This window comes from Strongylocentrotus purpuratus, unplaced genomic scaffold (genome assembly GCF_000002235.5).
Source record: "Strongylocentrotus purpuratus isolate Spur 01 unplaced genomic scaffold, Spur_5.0 spur5_scaffold_20, whole genome shotgun sequence".
NCBI lineage: Eukaryota > Metazoa > Echinodermata > Echinoidea > Camarodonta > Strongylocentrotidae > Strongylocentrotus > Strongylocentrotus purpuratus.
The window spans coordinates 21774032-21791466 of record NW_022145606.1 but is presented as its reverse complement, the minus strand read 5'-3'; the positions used below and the strand labels follow the sequence as shown (position 1 = coordinate 21791466).

Genomic DNA, 17435 nt, shown 5'->3' with positions numbered 1-17435 from the left:
TAGAGAGAGAGAGAGATAGAGAGAGAGAGAGATAGAGGGAGAGAGAGAGAGAGAGATAGAGATAGAGAGAGAGAGAGAGAGGGGTGGATAAATACCCATTTTTTCCGTCAAGGAAAAGAGGAAATCATTTGCTAAATAATAAATTGTATGATTGATTTGTTGAAAACTGGAGGAAGAAAAATGTTATTCCGTTTTCCAGTAGAATTATATTTCTTCATACACGTGAAATCAAACATCACCCTTTTATGTATGATTAGAATGAGAGAAGAGAATTGAAGTGCATGCACGCATCATATAGATGGGTTTCAGATTTAGCTTCATTTTAATAATAATAATAATAATAATAATAATAATAATAATAATAATAATAATAATAATAATAATAATAAAAACGTTACTTATAAAGCGCTTACCACCAAAGTCTCTAAGCGCTATAACAAACAGAATAGACTGATTTAAAAAAAAATGGAAAAAACCTACAAAATACAATACATATAAAACGCACATCAATGTGAACACAGCTAATCATCAAAAGCAATTTTGAATGAATGTGTCTTTAGACGAGTAAATCGAGTCAAGCTCAGACATGACGGCTGTTGGCCAAGCCATTGAACCCCCCCCCCCTTTTTTTTTGAAGGAAAGATGCACCAGTCTCACTTGGTGGATGAAATACAAAGAAACAAGGTATACCGTTAGGGAGCAGAGGGTGTGAGAAGGGTCCTTTCATCTGAATTCAAGTCCCCTTATCCCTCTATTTTGCCTTTCCCTGTTTTCGTCAACATGGGTAAGGGCAGTACGCGCCCACCGCCATGCCTCCGTACCTATGCTACCGAAAATGAAAGAATGATTTTTTTTTTAATAGTGGGGAAAATAGGCATGTAATGCAATGTCATGCATTTTTTATCTCATAAAGATAAGGTTACATGTGAGCCCAGGGCCCCGTGTTATACAGAGTAGAAATTGATTTGTATCAATCGCAACTATGTACATAAGAGCATGGATCGTGATAAGAGACAGGAGACTGCAAACGTGCAAAATTAATGGCTAGCGATGAATGCTCTACGGATTTCTGCAATTGTCCCTTCCATTGCTTAGCCCACATCCCGAAGAAATATGATTCTGCTGAAAAACCTGGGATCATCGAACTAAAACCCTTTAAAACTAGCAATATACCCCTCGTCCTTCCATTCATCCTCCTCCTCATACTACCGCTACTTCATTGTTATGATTTTCATATTGATGCTATGCATAAATCCAGTGATAATACTTGTCCATTTCTGGGCCATTACTGCGCATGCGTACGACTATTTAAAGCCTCAAACAAACAGACGCCATAATTGATGTAGTAATATCGTAAGAGGTTGCCGCTGAGTAAATACAACTTCTGATAACTGGACCGCATTTAGAATAGTTAATTTATATGAGCATGGCCTTAACAGCAAGACGCCTGAGTTTGTCTCGCGTAAAAAGATATCAATTCGTGGCACGATCCCCAAAAGCAGCATTTTGAAAAAGATTGCATTCGAGATCAACACGCATTTTCTATCTATACGTGATTTCAAAAACGGATCGTAACTTTGGCGACTGGAGTAAAACCATTCTACCAAGGTATAATCTGACTCTCTTATTCTGTTAATCGGGTATTTTTTCCGTACCCCATCGTTAAAGTGGACATGCTCAGCACCTACATAACAGATGCAAGTTTCTGAGTGAGGTAAGTAATGTTTAATACTTTAATTTGTTGTACATTGTTAATAATCGCACCCTCCAAATAAACTCGTCCCCTTGCAATTAAACAAAATTTCTTAGTCATTGATTCATTCTTAAAACTCCTGGCAGTGTCAATAACTCAGATGAACAGTTATTTGTTTTTGAAGTAAACACAGATCCAGCATATTACAAGAAGAACCACGTTAGTGTAATTCAAAGTTATTTGTATAATTGCCTAGAGAGTTAATAATCTCATTATTAAATCATCGAAATTTGTGATTTTTTTAGTTTTAATTAGAAGAAAGGGGACTATTTCTAGAAAAGGAAAAGAAGGGATATTTGTTTATGTCATTTGTTCACTATCCCCGTTATTCACCTTTATGGGCGCCGATGCCGCTTGTTTTAAAATGTCATCAAATGAACGTTCTTTATATAATCATTGTGTCACTTGAGAACTTAACTTTACATTATTTTATAAATATACAATATAAAGGGGCCAGTTGGGCATACTATAAAGAGGATAATTCGAGCGATTTGGCTTGAATTAAACGCTTGTCAGGTAATCTCTTGAGATGCATGATGTGTTTAGAAATATTTCTGAAGACCCCACATAAAAACGATGTCCTGCACCTTAGTTATCTATGAATTTTTAAAATAATTATTTACAATGGAAGATCATACACAAGTTAACGTAAGCATTCATCATATTCCCAACTCCCAAATGATGTATATAAATTATACAATGTCTTTCCTCTAAACAAAAAGGGAACAAACATTCCTCCTGCAACATCTCGTCAAATACACATAAATTATATGAAAATGTATGTATTATAATATATCCTAACAATGAGATTTTATGCCCTTTCAAATCATATTATATTGTGATGGTAAAGCCTGAGATCGAGTTAAAATCATTTTAAACCAGTAATATAAAAATTGATTCGCCCACGAGAGATGGATCTATGCATCAACACAATGAATGGCCATTCATTGAATCTCTCCCAAATTCATTTCCATTCTGTTCTTAAATCAGATTTTTCTGTCCATTCGGGCCATATGGACTCATGTCTTATTAAAGGTTACTAAAATTTTGAAAGAGTATGAATATTAAAACAAATCAAGAAATATCACTCAGCTTTGCTTTGTGTCTCGGTATTTTGTTTCGCTCGTTTGCAAATATACTAAAATGGACATACATTACGCATTATTTCTCTTTGTTAACTACATATACTTTTGACATCATTCACTTTAAAATAAAACCGTTCAAATTCATTCATGTATGACAATATCACAACATTATGAAAGAGGATGAATTGTACTTTGACATGACTCTTAACAATTAATCAGGACGAAATCATATTTCCAGTAATTGTTGGGAGAATTCGAGTATCCTTTTTAGAATAACACACTGTATATACAGGAGTGTGTATCTCCCGTGAAGCCTGAAGGGCATCTGAATTGGTACATAAATTTCCATCAATTTTGACCCGACACCACTCAATCATATTAATTCGAGTGTTGACATTATGAGAAGATATGTACACTGATTTGTTTGATTTAGAGAATACTTGATTCAGAAAGCAAACAAAATTGGTTTGAGAGGAAAGAAATAACGAAATGGAATCGACAGACCTACGTGTATATATATATATAGCCTATATGACTGAAAAGAGAATGGTATCATCTTCTGTTTCTCAGTCATGTCAGTATACTTGTGCCATTCGCCCACTTTTAAGTTATTGAATTGAAAAACAGAGAAGAAATCATCACCGACACCTAACGGCGGACGAGGACAGGGGGAAAAGAAAAACAAAGAAGGAAGAGAAGAAGAAACAGAACACAAAAGCGAAAAAGAAAAAGAAGAAGAAGAATGAGGAGGAAGAGAGAGAAGGAAGAGGATGAGAAGAAAAAGGTGAAGAAGAAGAAGAAAATGACAAAGAAAAATAAGAAGAAGAAGACGAAGAAGGGGAGGAGGAGGATAAGAAGAAGACATATTAACAGTTACAAGATTTGACAAATGTTGTGTTCATTTTATTTATAAAATATGTTTGATTTGAAAATTTAAAATGGCTAGTGTTTCAATATAATGTAGGACAATTAGAAAGCAAAATGCATAAATACATGTTGTTTAGATAGGGCAAGCCAAAACATTTGTCCTACGTAGCAACAACTAATGTATGCAATTTCGAACTTACTATTGAGATACATTAATTCATAACAGGTGAATACAATAATTCGTATCGAGGTGTTTTACAAAGGCATATGCATACATTTTGATAAATTACGAAAATGGGATATTCAAAAGTCAGTAACCAGAAATTAAAAAGAGAGATCTCAAAATAAAGGATGTAACAAAACTTTTGACCAGCAGTTTATTTATATTTATATATATCTCCATTACGTTTTGTTACAAGTAAAACTACCATATCGACCCACGATGAACATTTTGGGGGTTAGTTTCTAAAAACGCATGAAGAAATGACGAATCGCTCGATCACAGTGACAATTGTACATTGTACACATTATGAAAAGAGCTCATGTTCAAAAGTGATGGCATGCATTGTCGGTGGCAGACCAACTAATGATTAATGGCCAATTGCATGACACATGGTGGCGATTGAAGCATATTGTTGAGATGAATTGAAGTTAGGTACAGGGTGCCCCAAAAGAAAGTTAACTCTAATGTTGAAAATGAGCGGAAGGATATCAATTAATTTGTATTTTACCTGTTTACATGTTTATGAATTAATGAATTTTGTTTTTCCTGCTATTACTTATTTTATTCTTACCAAACAGAGCCTCATGTGGGACCACCAAATTGGTGATTATGTGCCACCCTGTTTAAATATCAGAAATAAATAAATAAATAAACATAAATCATACATATAAATGCAGCAATTGAAATACCCTCTTACAAGTAGGCGTTCCCTGTATGAGGTTTTTTGTGGAGGGAGGGGGGGGGGGGGGATGGGGGCAATGGTGGTGCAAGGTTACACGTGGGACAACGCCCGAATAAAATAAAATAAAATGAAATGGGTTGTTATGAACTGCTCATCCTGTAATACATGTGAGCAGCCGCCATCAAGAGCAGTAATTTTTATTCAAACATTGAATTAAACGTTCAATAATGGTTAATAATCTCTCACAATGGTAAAAGTAACAATATTATAGTCATAAAAATGATTTGAAACAAATATAAGTTAGATGAATGACACTGAAAATATGACTGTATAAATACGAGATACAGAAGCCTACTCCAAATTATATTGCTGTGTGGTTTTTAAAATATTTACGTATTCAAAACTACTTCTATTTTGCCTGATTTTTTTCTAAATTCAGAAGTCAACTCAGGGTCGGTCGACGTGGGGTCGGCTGACCCCATTTCAACTTGCAGGTGGCTATTTCAATTACTGCGTATATAAATATATATTTCCATATATTGCCACGTTGTTGTTGACGAAAAATAGACAAGAGAAGAAGAATTAATAAACAACCTTTTAGGTGATACAAAATATACTAATTTCGCCATTCAGCCTTTTTCAAGTAAAGACAAATTTTATTCAAACCCAGGGTGCTTCCAAACCTAAACAAAAAGGGGCGCAACAGTTACTAAAACTATGAGGATGAGTATTTAGTCTTTTAGAAATAAAATTAAAAAATGTCATGTATTGCCAATATTCTTCCTACCCGCCTGCTTGTCTTTATATCTCCTCCTTTTCCCCTCCATCCATGTCCCTTTTTCCCTATTGTCAGTCATTTTCTTTGGTTTGTTATTTTTTCTATCAGACTTATCCTTGTTTCCTGAACATTGCAAACTCCGCCTGTTGCGCAATCCGGTAATGCACTCAAAACAGACTTCACTGTCCTTTTCTTTGATTTTTAAAATGAAATTCTTATTATTTGATGTAAAACGATATTCTGATGCTAAAATTAGCAATTACACCTACAAACAAATACTAGTCATACATTGAAATGAATTGAATTTATTTATTGTCATGCACAAATAAAAGGAAGGCATATAAATCATCTCAAGACTCACATTTGTATAAAATATAACAATACATTAACATAACATAAACAAATAACGACAAATAACATAAATAACAATGTAATATAATTGCATGTAGCCAAGGTGTCAAACAAAAATGCGAAGGTCTCTGTGACATTCAACATTCGACAGAGAGAGACGGTTGTATGTGATAAACTGTTCTGCTACATGAACTACTGTGTCAATACCCGTGTATGAGTCTTCACATTAAGGGCCTTTGGAGCAATTATAGCTAATCATTGACTACCACCCTGTTTGTCTTTCCCTCCCCGACAGTCCCCCGGTACTCGAGGCTTCAAACACGACCAAGGACGCCCACGAAGGAGGAGTTATAGAAGCTGATAGGGAAGTTTAGCGGAACGGTGCGAGAATCCAACGGGAGATTAACGGGCTAGCTAGGATGGCGAGTAAGCGGTCGATGAGCGTGATCAAGTTGGTGGTTGACGGTGAAAATCCCGCGAAGAAAACGCTCTTCCAAAGCAACATGAGCGGTAAGCCTTTCATAACAAATATTATTCTTCAAAACGTCATTTTTAAGTATCTTTTCCTTTGATTAGAATGGTCTTCTATCTCATTCGCACATTGTGCACTTATTACCATTTGCTATTTCTGCCCCTATTAAGTCGAAAAAAAAGATTTTCATCAAAATGCAACAGAAGTTTTATTGTTTGTTATCATTATATGTTGTTATTCTCTTTCCTTCTATAATTTCTCTTATCGTTAGCATAACTCATAATCATACGCATTACACCACTCCTCTTTCATGCAGTGGTGTATCGATAACATTTAAAAATGGGTGGGGTGCATGGGGCCCTCCCAATTCGGAAAGGGGAACGTGGAATGCACTCTTTAACATGTTTAAAATAACTGATTATTTTTTCTCGACACTTGTATATGATAAATAATGTTTCAAAAGTAGCAGAAATCTAAATTTGTTAACTTAATTTGTTCCAGGACCGTTAATTTAACAATCAAAATGACCCCTTCTCTCTCTTTCACCCATGTCATCTTCCATTCCTTATTTCCTCTCCCCTACATCTCTCTCTCTCTCTCCCCTTCATCTCCCTTAATATCTTCTTTCTCACAGTGGGGTGGATTCATAAAAGTTGTTACGAATTACTGTTGTCGTTATTTACAATTCTCATATTTGCTGGAACCTATTGCTATGCCTATTGAAACTCTTAGGCACACGTCATGCATCTATATCACGAAATAAGCTTACTCATGTATACTCACAATGTTGCATTTTCACTGATATCGATGAATTATTATTCATTCATGTATCCATTTTATTTATTCTGATTGTAAAAGAATCTGAAATTCGGCCATCTGGTTGCGAATGATTACTTACAAATAAATAGAGCGTTTTAAATGAGAAAAAAGTATAATTTACAAATGCACATCATTGTCATTGTAATTGTCATCAAAGTCTTTGTCATTGTCAGAGAAAACTTTACAAAAATACTCGGGATACGGTAGTTTGCCGATTTAGCCTAGTATTGGCGGCATTCATGTGCAATAGCGCTTATTTTGTCATGCAGCAAGCCCTTTTCTCACCTTTCATATAATATTTATTTTGTTAAGAGCTCATTTTACATTGTCTCTCCGTTTGACTTTTAAGACAAAACTACAATTCGACTAACGTATCTTTTGGGCAAGTCCGATGTGGTGTTGTGAACATTATATATTGACACCAAAATGTATTTTCATTTCATATTTCCCGTTTTATTTTGTATGATAAAAGCTCTGTAATGGGTATTAGCTTACTACAACCATCTATATATACTAAAATCTTAGATGTGGTTTGTGACGTACGGAACAGTAACTTGGACTTATATGTGTTTAAATATACAAACGTCCTCTCTATAGACTAAATCGTCCGAAACTGACATTTCTAATGCAAGATTAATTATTGGTAAATTGTAAAACTTGGTTTGCATCATATATAATTTAACATCACCGTACATGTATAACACAAATTAAAAAGGACTGCCGAGGACTATGCGTTTTTTCTTGTTACCTGTTTCGATTCAACAAAATAGAATGAAATTGGATAACATGGTTGTGAATTAATGTGCTCTAAAATATAAAACTGATGCTTATGTAAATTTTCACATATCCTAGATAAAAAATGTAAAAATTATGAGATTTTTTTCCTCATGAGCTCTGATAAGGTTAATTCAGTAATATCCAACATTGAAGCCGATAAGTTTCGCATTTACATTAACAACCGTAAAAGGATAACGTATTAAAACAAACAGATATATAGGTGAAAAGATAAAAGTGAAATATTTCGCCCAAACCCTTACTTGATGATAGATTAAAAGATTTTCAAATTCGTCTGAGAGACTAAAAATGTATAGCGATATTACACAGACTTTGAACATGTTGAATATGCGAAAGAAACAAATATTTCTCTTCAGTGATAGAAGGCGAATTATATAATAAATATTGGAGTTGTAATAATTGAAGAGATTCCGTTAATTGGGGGAGTTCATTACTTAGATTCCATTCTCGTGGCCCAAAGAGACTAAATTGTGATGGTTATAATATAATGTACATGATAACAAACTATTAATTCAATAGATAATTAAACAAATGAACAAATAAATTAATAAATAAAATGTAAAGTATAAAAAGTAATAATAATTATGATAATATTGATAATGATTAAACAAATAAATAAACAAGAATAAACGATGGTGCAAAATTCAGATAGTTTAGTAATTCTAAATAAATTCAGGATAAATGTTATCATTAATATGATTGGAAGACAAATAGATTGGAATTCTACATGTAAAAATTAAACTGATGTTGCAAATAATTATCGATTGTAAGAGTAAATTCATCATTTTGGTTTTCTAACAAAAAAAAGTCTTTGTTTGTATCAAAATACTTTGTTTTAGCTGTGTAATGTGTTACGTTCGACTAGCACACGTGCGTTTATTGGGCCCCTTTTACCAACCAATAGTTTATGTTCTTGTATATGTAAACATCCTTTTACTGTATTGCTGTTGGTAAATATATTTAAAACAAAAATTAATTAATTCCCAAATCCAAACTATAACGTAACCAATTCATTTTACAGTGGAGGCCTCGAAATTGTGAAAGAATTATTCCACTTTAAATGAGAGAATTAACTTGTCTTGCCTCTTTCAAAAATCCCCTTTGAACATAATCTTTCTCTCGGCATAATGAGATATACTTATTTTATGAGGCTAGGAACGAGTACTTTTAGGTTTTCCTTCACATTCTCTAATTTTGAAAGCGCTTATGGTACTTTGTTGTCTTTAGGGCTTCTAAACAAGCGATGTTATTATTATTATCATTTTTCTTCTTATTATTATTATTATTATTATTTTAATTAAGAATGGACAAAAAGTTGATTCTCAGCCAACCCTTGCATGTTTGAGTTAGAATTAAAGTCGTGAGCGCTGATCACCGAAGCCCATGGCCATATGCTAGTGTTCCCGATTTAATTACGAGGCGTTCATCTGTCTTTGTTCTAGCTTAATGAGTGTGATCAGTATAGGCTATCTAACATGTTACCTAAGCCTAATGGGCTTTATCAACATTTCACTGTAGATTCTAGGATGAGTCACCATCCAGAAAGTTTGAAAACATCTTCACGAGGTCGGTATTGTGATATTTGACCCTTTTATAGCCCGTTTAGCTCCTTAAACCAACAAAATTACCCCTCCTTGTCTCTCTATGTCAGCCCCACCCATCTTTCTCTTTCTCTCTCTCTCTATCTTTCTTTTTTCTATCTCTCCTTCTTTCTCTTTTTATTATTTCTTTCTCGCTCTCTCTTTTTTTAAATTCTTCTTTTTCTTCATCATTTCTACTTCAGATCTTTTCCCTTCCCTCTCCCCTCTTTCCTATCCGCATCTTCCTAGGTCCCCTCGCACACTTTCATCTTGTTTTTTTTAATACTTTTTTTTTTCGATAAGAAAGTCTTTTTCAGATCTTATTTTGTTCTATATTATAATAATATAGGTTCTTGTATTAATAGCACTTATATCTGTCAGACTTGACACTCCTGGCGCTCCCGATTATTACCCTGGCTTTTGCATGGCTGCCATTACGGCACTCTAGCATTTCAAGGAATGATTTCCTGCAAGGTACCCATTTACATCACCTGGGTTGAGTGTAGCAAATGTAGATCAATGTCGGCGGGACTCGAACCGCGGATCTTGTGATCCACAGTCCGGTGACGTATCCAGTCGACCACTACACCTGTACATTAAAGTCCCGCGCTCTCTCTCTCTTTATCTCTAACACGCACACGCGCGCGCACACTTTCCCTTTCCATCCTCCCTCTCCATCTCTCTCACTCTTCATCTCTTTTTCCATCCTCCTTACTATATTTGCCATAAATTTCAATACTATTTCTGTCTATATTTCCCTTCTCTCTTTCTCCCCCTTTCTCTCTATCTCTCTCTCTCTCTCTTTCTCTCTCTCTCTCTCTCTCTCTCTCGCCAATAATTGTGATCATTAGACCGGTTTACTAACATACGAATTGATGGATGTTTTTCTTTCCTGGGGACCTAGTGACTAGGTATTCCATTCACCTGTCATTATTGAATAAACTACAATACTCGCAATCCATTCAGTATACATTGTCTGTTGCTAGGTCGGGTATGCATCGGGCAAGCTTTCGGATAGACAAGAACAACCTTTCTTCAAACAGTATACATATAATTCGGATATGTAAGTAAACAGTTGGATCTGACTAAACTCTTTGCCCTTTGAAACTTATATCTTTACACAGAAGGTGAGACGGCAGAGTCTTCCTCGGAGGATGAGCACGAAATAGAACTCGAAAACGGGTCCGTCGACGATGGAATTAGGAAGACAGACGTAGACAACCAAAACGAAGATGAAATGCACAAGACTAAGAAAGATGAAACCAAGAAAACGACTGGCAAAAAGACCGTAGCCCAAATGGTCAAAGACAAGAAGAAACAAACTGCACTAACTTTGCAATGGTGAGTTTATAAGCAGTATTATGCTAGTCTACATTGTTGCCGAAAGAGTTGATATAATTATTCACCTTTTTCATGACATGATTGTGAGAATATCATTTTTCTTAAGAGTAGAATTGACATTTTTTTCAGAATTTTAGTAGTTTAAAGATTCATAGAGATTGACCAATAAAGTTCCGAGAAGACAGAAACATTATCTATCAAGAATTAACCATTTTGTCACAATCATTTCATGAAAAGAGGTAAGGAAAAAAAAAGTATTCCAACTTTGTTTGGGCAACAGTGTATGTATCCTATAAAAAAAACTATCACAGCTGAAATTTAAAAACTATTTCAATGAAAGCTCTATAATGAACATCGTGCGTTATTGTAATGTTATCTGGCGTCAGATTGAGTCATATTACAACTTACTTTGATTCGTATACGTTTAGTAAGGATTGGGTTACTGCGAGAGGGGTGAGGGGTGGGGGAGGGCGTTACATCGTTCTAAACTACTATTTTGAGGTCGTTTGAGAATAATATTATATATTTATTGATTAATAAAAATATGTTCTCATCTATAATTCTTTACAAATGTTATTCGCACTGTTGACGGTATTCCTATTTCTCTCTCTCTCAATCCCCCACATCTCTCTCTCTCTCTCTCTGTCTCTCTCTCTCTCTCACCATCCCTCACTCACTTCATCCCCTTAGGTTGGAAGAGAATTACTGTATATGTGAGGGAGTATGCTTGCCACGGTGTATTCTTTATTCACACTACCTCGACTTTTGCCGCAAGGAGACTCTTGACCCAGCATGCGCTGCTACGTTTGGCAAGGTAACAATCTCATGTTAACTTTATGTGTCATGCGAATGATGTCCCTGTGCCAAACTGCGTTTCCTGTAGGATAGTTACACTAAGGGATTCAAGATTATTTTCATGTCTCCAGTGTAAAAATAACAGGTGTTCAAAAGGTTGACATGTACAGCTACAGTTTATGAGTGATCTGATGCTTAGATGAGTTTTGTGCCGATCGGCACGCTTGGAAAACGAGTGACTGTGCATATTAGCGCTCACGGCAAAGGGAAGGTTAAATTTGTTCTAATTAAATATACTGACAATGATAATTATTCACTCTTGGAGTTTACTCAAGAAACAAAGGAGCCCACGAAAAACAGTATATTTGTATACTATTTGAGTTTCTGAAAAATAGAGCAACGCACTCCAAACCGTATTTTATAGGATATAAACAATACAGGTTCCTCACCTTTCCCTTAATCTATTATATGAATTGAGAATCATTGAGACGTGCCCATTTACACTACATGACTTGTATAATTTGTTATTTTATATGTATGTCTATATTTTTTGAAAAATACGGAACAATTAAAACTTGAACTTGAACTTGAAGGTATGAAGTGGGAGTGGTTCAAAATACAGGAACAAGCAAAACCTTATGTATACTTCTGTCATGGAAATCAGGAAGAAAGAGAGCCGCGTTTTTACGACCCCTTCGCATCCACCACTGCGTTACATTTGACAACTCTCCTTGTACTTAAAGATACTATGTCCCTTTTGCAGCCAACCTCAAATTCTGTAGAACTTTGCAGGAATTATGAATATGTCATGTATGTCCTATCTGTGAAATGTAAACGTTAGCATTGTCCTAATATTCAAATTATGTAAGGAAACCCGTTTACTTGCTTGACTTCACTGTCAGACACTATTGTCAGTATTGAGTGACTGACTGGCTTTTTGTTCTTCTTTGGTAATAACATACATAAAATGAGCTGTAAAGGATTTGTCTACATCAAAAACCCACTCCTTGTAATGGCCAAAATTAAATTAATTGAATCTTTGCGCAGCATAAAACGTACGACCATACGGTACAATGGTCTGAAAATCAAGACTATTACTTATTGGCTCTATAGCTCCTAAGTCGATTTGACAACTAATAGTCGTTATTTTCCCACTCAAAGACAATTTCAAGCCCCATTTTTTAAAGGGGAGTTCTTAATTAGAATTATCTTTCAAATGTCATTGAAATTTAACCTTTTCATTTGTTTGGCCTGCAAAAGGGACATAGTACCTTTAAAGCCACACTGTCCTACTTGTATCTGCTTGCTCCCTCTATATAGAAAACTTCCCCAATCGGTGCCTGTTGGTCCCCCATGATCCTCTTTTTCTTATGTTAGTTGAGAGCTGAGTTAATGAGATAGCCACCTGTCAGTGACCTCGCTGTGTGGTCTAATCCCTTCTGTCCCAGTAGTATTGACGGTCTTTAAACAAAAAAAAATGATTACATTTTATCTTATTTCTGGATAATTAGAAGTAGAACTTTTAAAAACATATTCATTAAAAGTTTGTCTTCGTGAACATTTTCAATGTAGTGTTTGTGAAACGATATCATTATCGATGCCATGGTAAGGGAGATGGGATCGCATGAGTGAAATGCTCATTATGGTATTTAAATATTTAAATTCAAATTGTAAAATGACATCATTGCGAAACTTTTGTAAGAAGAAAAAATGCAATATCTTAAACTGGTATAGGCCTATGTGAATAAGAGAGCTGAATACATGGATCTCGTAAATGCTAAATACCGGCCAGTAGCACTTTCTAATGACTAGTAACACATTTGGAAATGCGGAGTCACGTGTCTACCCTCAAGCAATCATTTAATTAGGTTCAACGTCATCATTTTGTTAAACAAAATCACCAAAAAAAATACGATAATCTATAATAATAATAATAATAATGACAAAACGGTGCTTATGAAGTGCTTTCAACCGAAGTCTTTGAGCGCTATGCTAACAAATTACAATGACAAACAATGATATATATCAGACAAAATATTACAAATTAACCTACAAGTTACAATACATGCGAAATATACATCAATGTGAACAGAGTAGGCCTACGTTAATCAACAAAAGCAGTTTTTAATAGATGAAAGTTAATCATAACAATAATACAAAATTGAATCCAATTGTTAGAATCAACATTCTATCCACTCGCAGGGTATCACACATATCCTACATGCATATGTAATTGTATTTTAGTTACTTTGCTTTGTCTTAGTTTACGGATGTTTGTTTGTTTTTCTTGTTGTGAGGATTGGGGCGATTACCTTTGGCGACAAAACAGCGGCGTCATCCTTTGAGCATTGGAAGAATTCCTTCCAATAATGACGACAAGTCTGAGAAATTCTTAAACAAACCTCGTCCAATAATAAAATACCTTGTAGGTTCACCGTTATACTACAGTGGTTTTACTTGTAATTCATCTATTTAGATATTGATAAATCCTCTTTGCGTCTGCATGTATCCGACATTGATAAGGAGAACTAATCAGTGTTTAGATCTTGTAAGTCCACTGTTTTCTCGCCATCATCTATTCATGGCGGGGTGGACAAACAAATCTCACGGCCTAGGAGTAAATCGACGAGGTATATATCCGATGTTACGTAATAATGGTGTCCTTTCGCGTGGTGTTGTGCGTCATGAAAAACTACACGTAGTCTTGCGTTCAGACCCAGCAGTGCTTTACAAGTAGACCAGGGTGTTTTTTCCAATAAGATCCTAAATTTAACTCTAAGTTGGACTTAGCAGTTATGGAAAGCCGTTAGCATTAATGAAACAAATTTGTACAAGATATTTTAAAAGACATAAAATGTTGACTCAAATAATTCATATTTTCTATTATCAAGGTCATTTCATGTTCTTGATGTGATATATGAAAAGTCTAAAATACTTAAACTTTTGCTCTTGAATATATTTCATTTTAAGGCTACAAATGGCTCTCCATAATGTTTAGGTCGAATTAGGATCTTTGTAGCCCCCCCCCCCCCTGGACATAGACCCGTTTGATAATTGTATGCATGCTTCTTGAACAAAAGCTTCTCTTGAAAAATATAAAGCTTGCCATAGGCTTGTCAGGCACAGCAACAGCATGCTTATGTATAAAAAGTGGAATTCATCAATGGAGGTACCATTACGCACAGCAGGTGAATTTGGATCATAATAGCTAATAGTAGATAAACATGGATTATGGGGAGAAACACTGATTTATTGATTTTTCGTGTTTGCTTGATTTTTTGTTTTGTTTGATTGATTGATGGTTATTCAGAAGAATCGAATTCGCGGTAGTCATGCCGAATTGCACATGATTTACATATTTAAAAAAACGTTGAAACATAGATAAAAACAGGTCTATCACGGGAAACCTTTGCAATAGGATTGGGAAAATCACAATACAATCACCCGCTTTATAGATGTATTTGTCATACAATGAAACAAAATTGACATCAGCATTTCATCTGCTAAGAGACTAACTTTTATTCTTTGACGTAACTTGTTAGCGCCAATATGTCTCTCATACCCGTTGCACACGAGGCATGATTTGCGTGACGTAGGACTGTGTCAGCGAATGGCGCAGTATTTTAAACACCATGTGAGAGTTGAGATCGTATAACTAACTAATGATTGCAAAATGAGCAGCGCACATATTGCGTTAAAACTTGTCAACATCTATTTTCTCTCCGAGTACATGTATATTAATTGAGAAATACTCTTTGAGCGATGTGCTAAAAAAACACCTTCAGTGTTGACATGCGTTTTGACAAAGAAAAGCTGAATCACAACCGTTTACAAATTCCTGCCTGCGCGGTTTTTACATAATCTACGGAGAAATACATGTAAATCAAAGCATATTTATTCATTCGTTTGAGTACAGTTAACTCGAGTATCGATAAAGATTTGCCGACTTCGAAGAGTTTGCGTTGAAGACTACGAATGCAGACATGTTGTCTTACCTTGACTGATCGTGGAATGTAATTTACTTTGTCGTCATGCGAACCGTTCCAAACTACTACACTTTTATCAATGTGTTTGGAACAACAGTGAATAATACGTATTCTGTAACCAACGTAACGAGGGATCTTCCCATTCTGTTAAGCAAAAACATTGGAGATACAAATTGCGAAGATAACATTATTTTTAAAATCAGTTTCCCGGACAAACGGAACACGAAGCGAATAAGTTATATACAAAGATAGAGAGAGAGGGGGAATAGGGGGAGAAAGAGAGGGGTAGAATGGAAATATAGATAGCGAGAGAGAAAAAAACAGAAGAATAGAGAGAGAGAGAGAGAGAGAGAGAGAAGATAGATCAATATTGCTTGATTGCATTATTATCAAAAGCGCATTCATAACTCATCACGTTTCCGTTTGATTATATTCCATTTCTATTTTTTTCCCCCAGACAATTCGACAGAAATTCCCAAATCTGACTACAAGACGACTTGGAACGAGAGGCCATTCAAAGTAAGACACTACATTAATATATCGCTAATGATAGTTTAATATAATTCTATCCAAAGAGAGAAAAGAGGGAGAGATCTAGAAGAAGAGAGAGGGAGAGAGAGAGAGAGAAGGGGGGGGGGCGGAGGGAGGAAGAGAGACGAAAGAGTCAAAGGGAGAGGGAGGGAAGGGTGTAGACAGGGGGACAGGGAGTGGGAGGGAGGAAGGGAGAAATTCCTGATGAAATAGGAAAAGCTATGATAGTTACTAATATTAATAACAGATGAAGTGGAAATAGAAGAAGAAGGAGGAAAAAGAAGAAAAAGAAGAAGAAGAAGAAGAAGAAGAAGAAGAAGATAGGCCATCAACTCATGATTCTTCTTCCCTTTCCCCTTCCTTTTCTTGGCCGGTGGCACGATCTCTGGACCATCTACTGAGATTGAAAACAAATATTGGAAGGGGGAGGTTGCACGTGGGTCAGCCATTGAATTAAACACTTTTATTATCATCTCTTCAAATACAAATGATTGCAACGACGTAGTAACAAAACAGCACAAACAAAACAAATACCACAACAAACAAAACGAAACAATACAAACATACAAACAAAACACCCACATGCACACACGCACAACACACACGCACTCGCACACAAATACAAGAAACCACATCATACAAGGTAATGAGCGTCACGCATTAAGAGATTTCTTGTTCTCTCAGATGTTGTTTCGTAAATTCCATTGTTATCAAAGTTTACGATGTTTTTAAACCTTGGTTCGGATGTTAATGTCATTGTAAATATTGGTCACTGCCGAAATCATGTCCACTTATTAATTCAACTTATTTCGATAAAAAACACAAGCTGAGATTGGCATCATGTTTAAAGTTCAAGCCTCTCTAAAGTGTCGGGAGCCTAACAAATTTGATGGCTAAAATTCACTTCAATTGTATAATGAAGTTGTTGTTGTTGTTTTTTCCGAAATTAGATAACAAATATTACACACAAAAATATATAAAAATGAAATATAAATACATGTACATAGCTAACAATTGGAGGAAAGCCCAATTCAGCAATTGTTTATCAAAGTCGAACATATTTTTTTCTTATTCTCAAATTTAAATGACTTCTGTAAACTTATTTTGTTAATTCGGAGATACCTATCACTCTTCGTTACCTAACCTGTATAATTCATTTGTTCTATGATGCCTATATATTGTAATGTTGTTTAGTAACTTTTTATATGTTATTTCAATTTCATATATTTGAGTGGAAAAATAGGTAAATAAATCTTATCAAATCAAAAAGTCTTGTCCTCCATGAATTAAAATTACAACTTTGGACGGAGGACGATAGAGAAAATAGATATCCATCACCAATTGCCTCTGCTTTGGGACACAATTTATATTCCCCGG

General features: G+C 35.2%; 1 protein-coding gene across 1 annotated transcript in view; it reads left to right on the top strand.

Annotated features, from left to right (window-relative positions):
• Nucleotides 1-1386: 1386 nt before the first annotated feature.
• Nucleotides 1387-17435, top strand: part of LOC585991 (DNA-binding protein RFX6) — a 36012-nt gene continuing 19963 nt past the window's right edge. Inside the window, exons 1-5 of the mRNA XM_030993027.1 lie at nucleotides 1387-1714; nucleotides 6035-6249; nucleotides 10530-10746; nucleotides 11437-11560; nucleotides 15985-16046. Coding sequence (XP_030848887.1) covers nucleotides 6159-6249; nucleotides 10530-10746; nucleotides 11437-11560; nucleotides 15985-16046 — 494 coding nt within the window. The 5' untranslated portion in view covers nucleotides 1387-1714; nucleotides 6035-6158. The remainder of the gene's footprint in view (nucleotides 1715-6034; nucleotides 6250-10529; nucleotides 10747-11436; nucleotides 11561-15984; nucleotides 16047-17435) is intronic.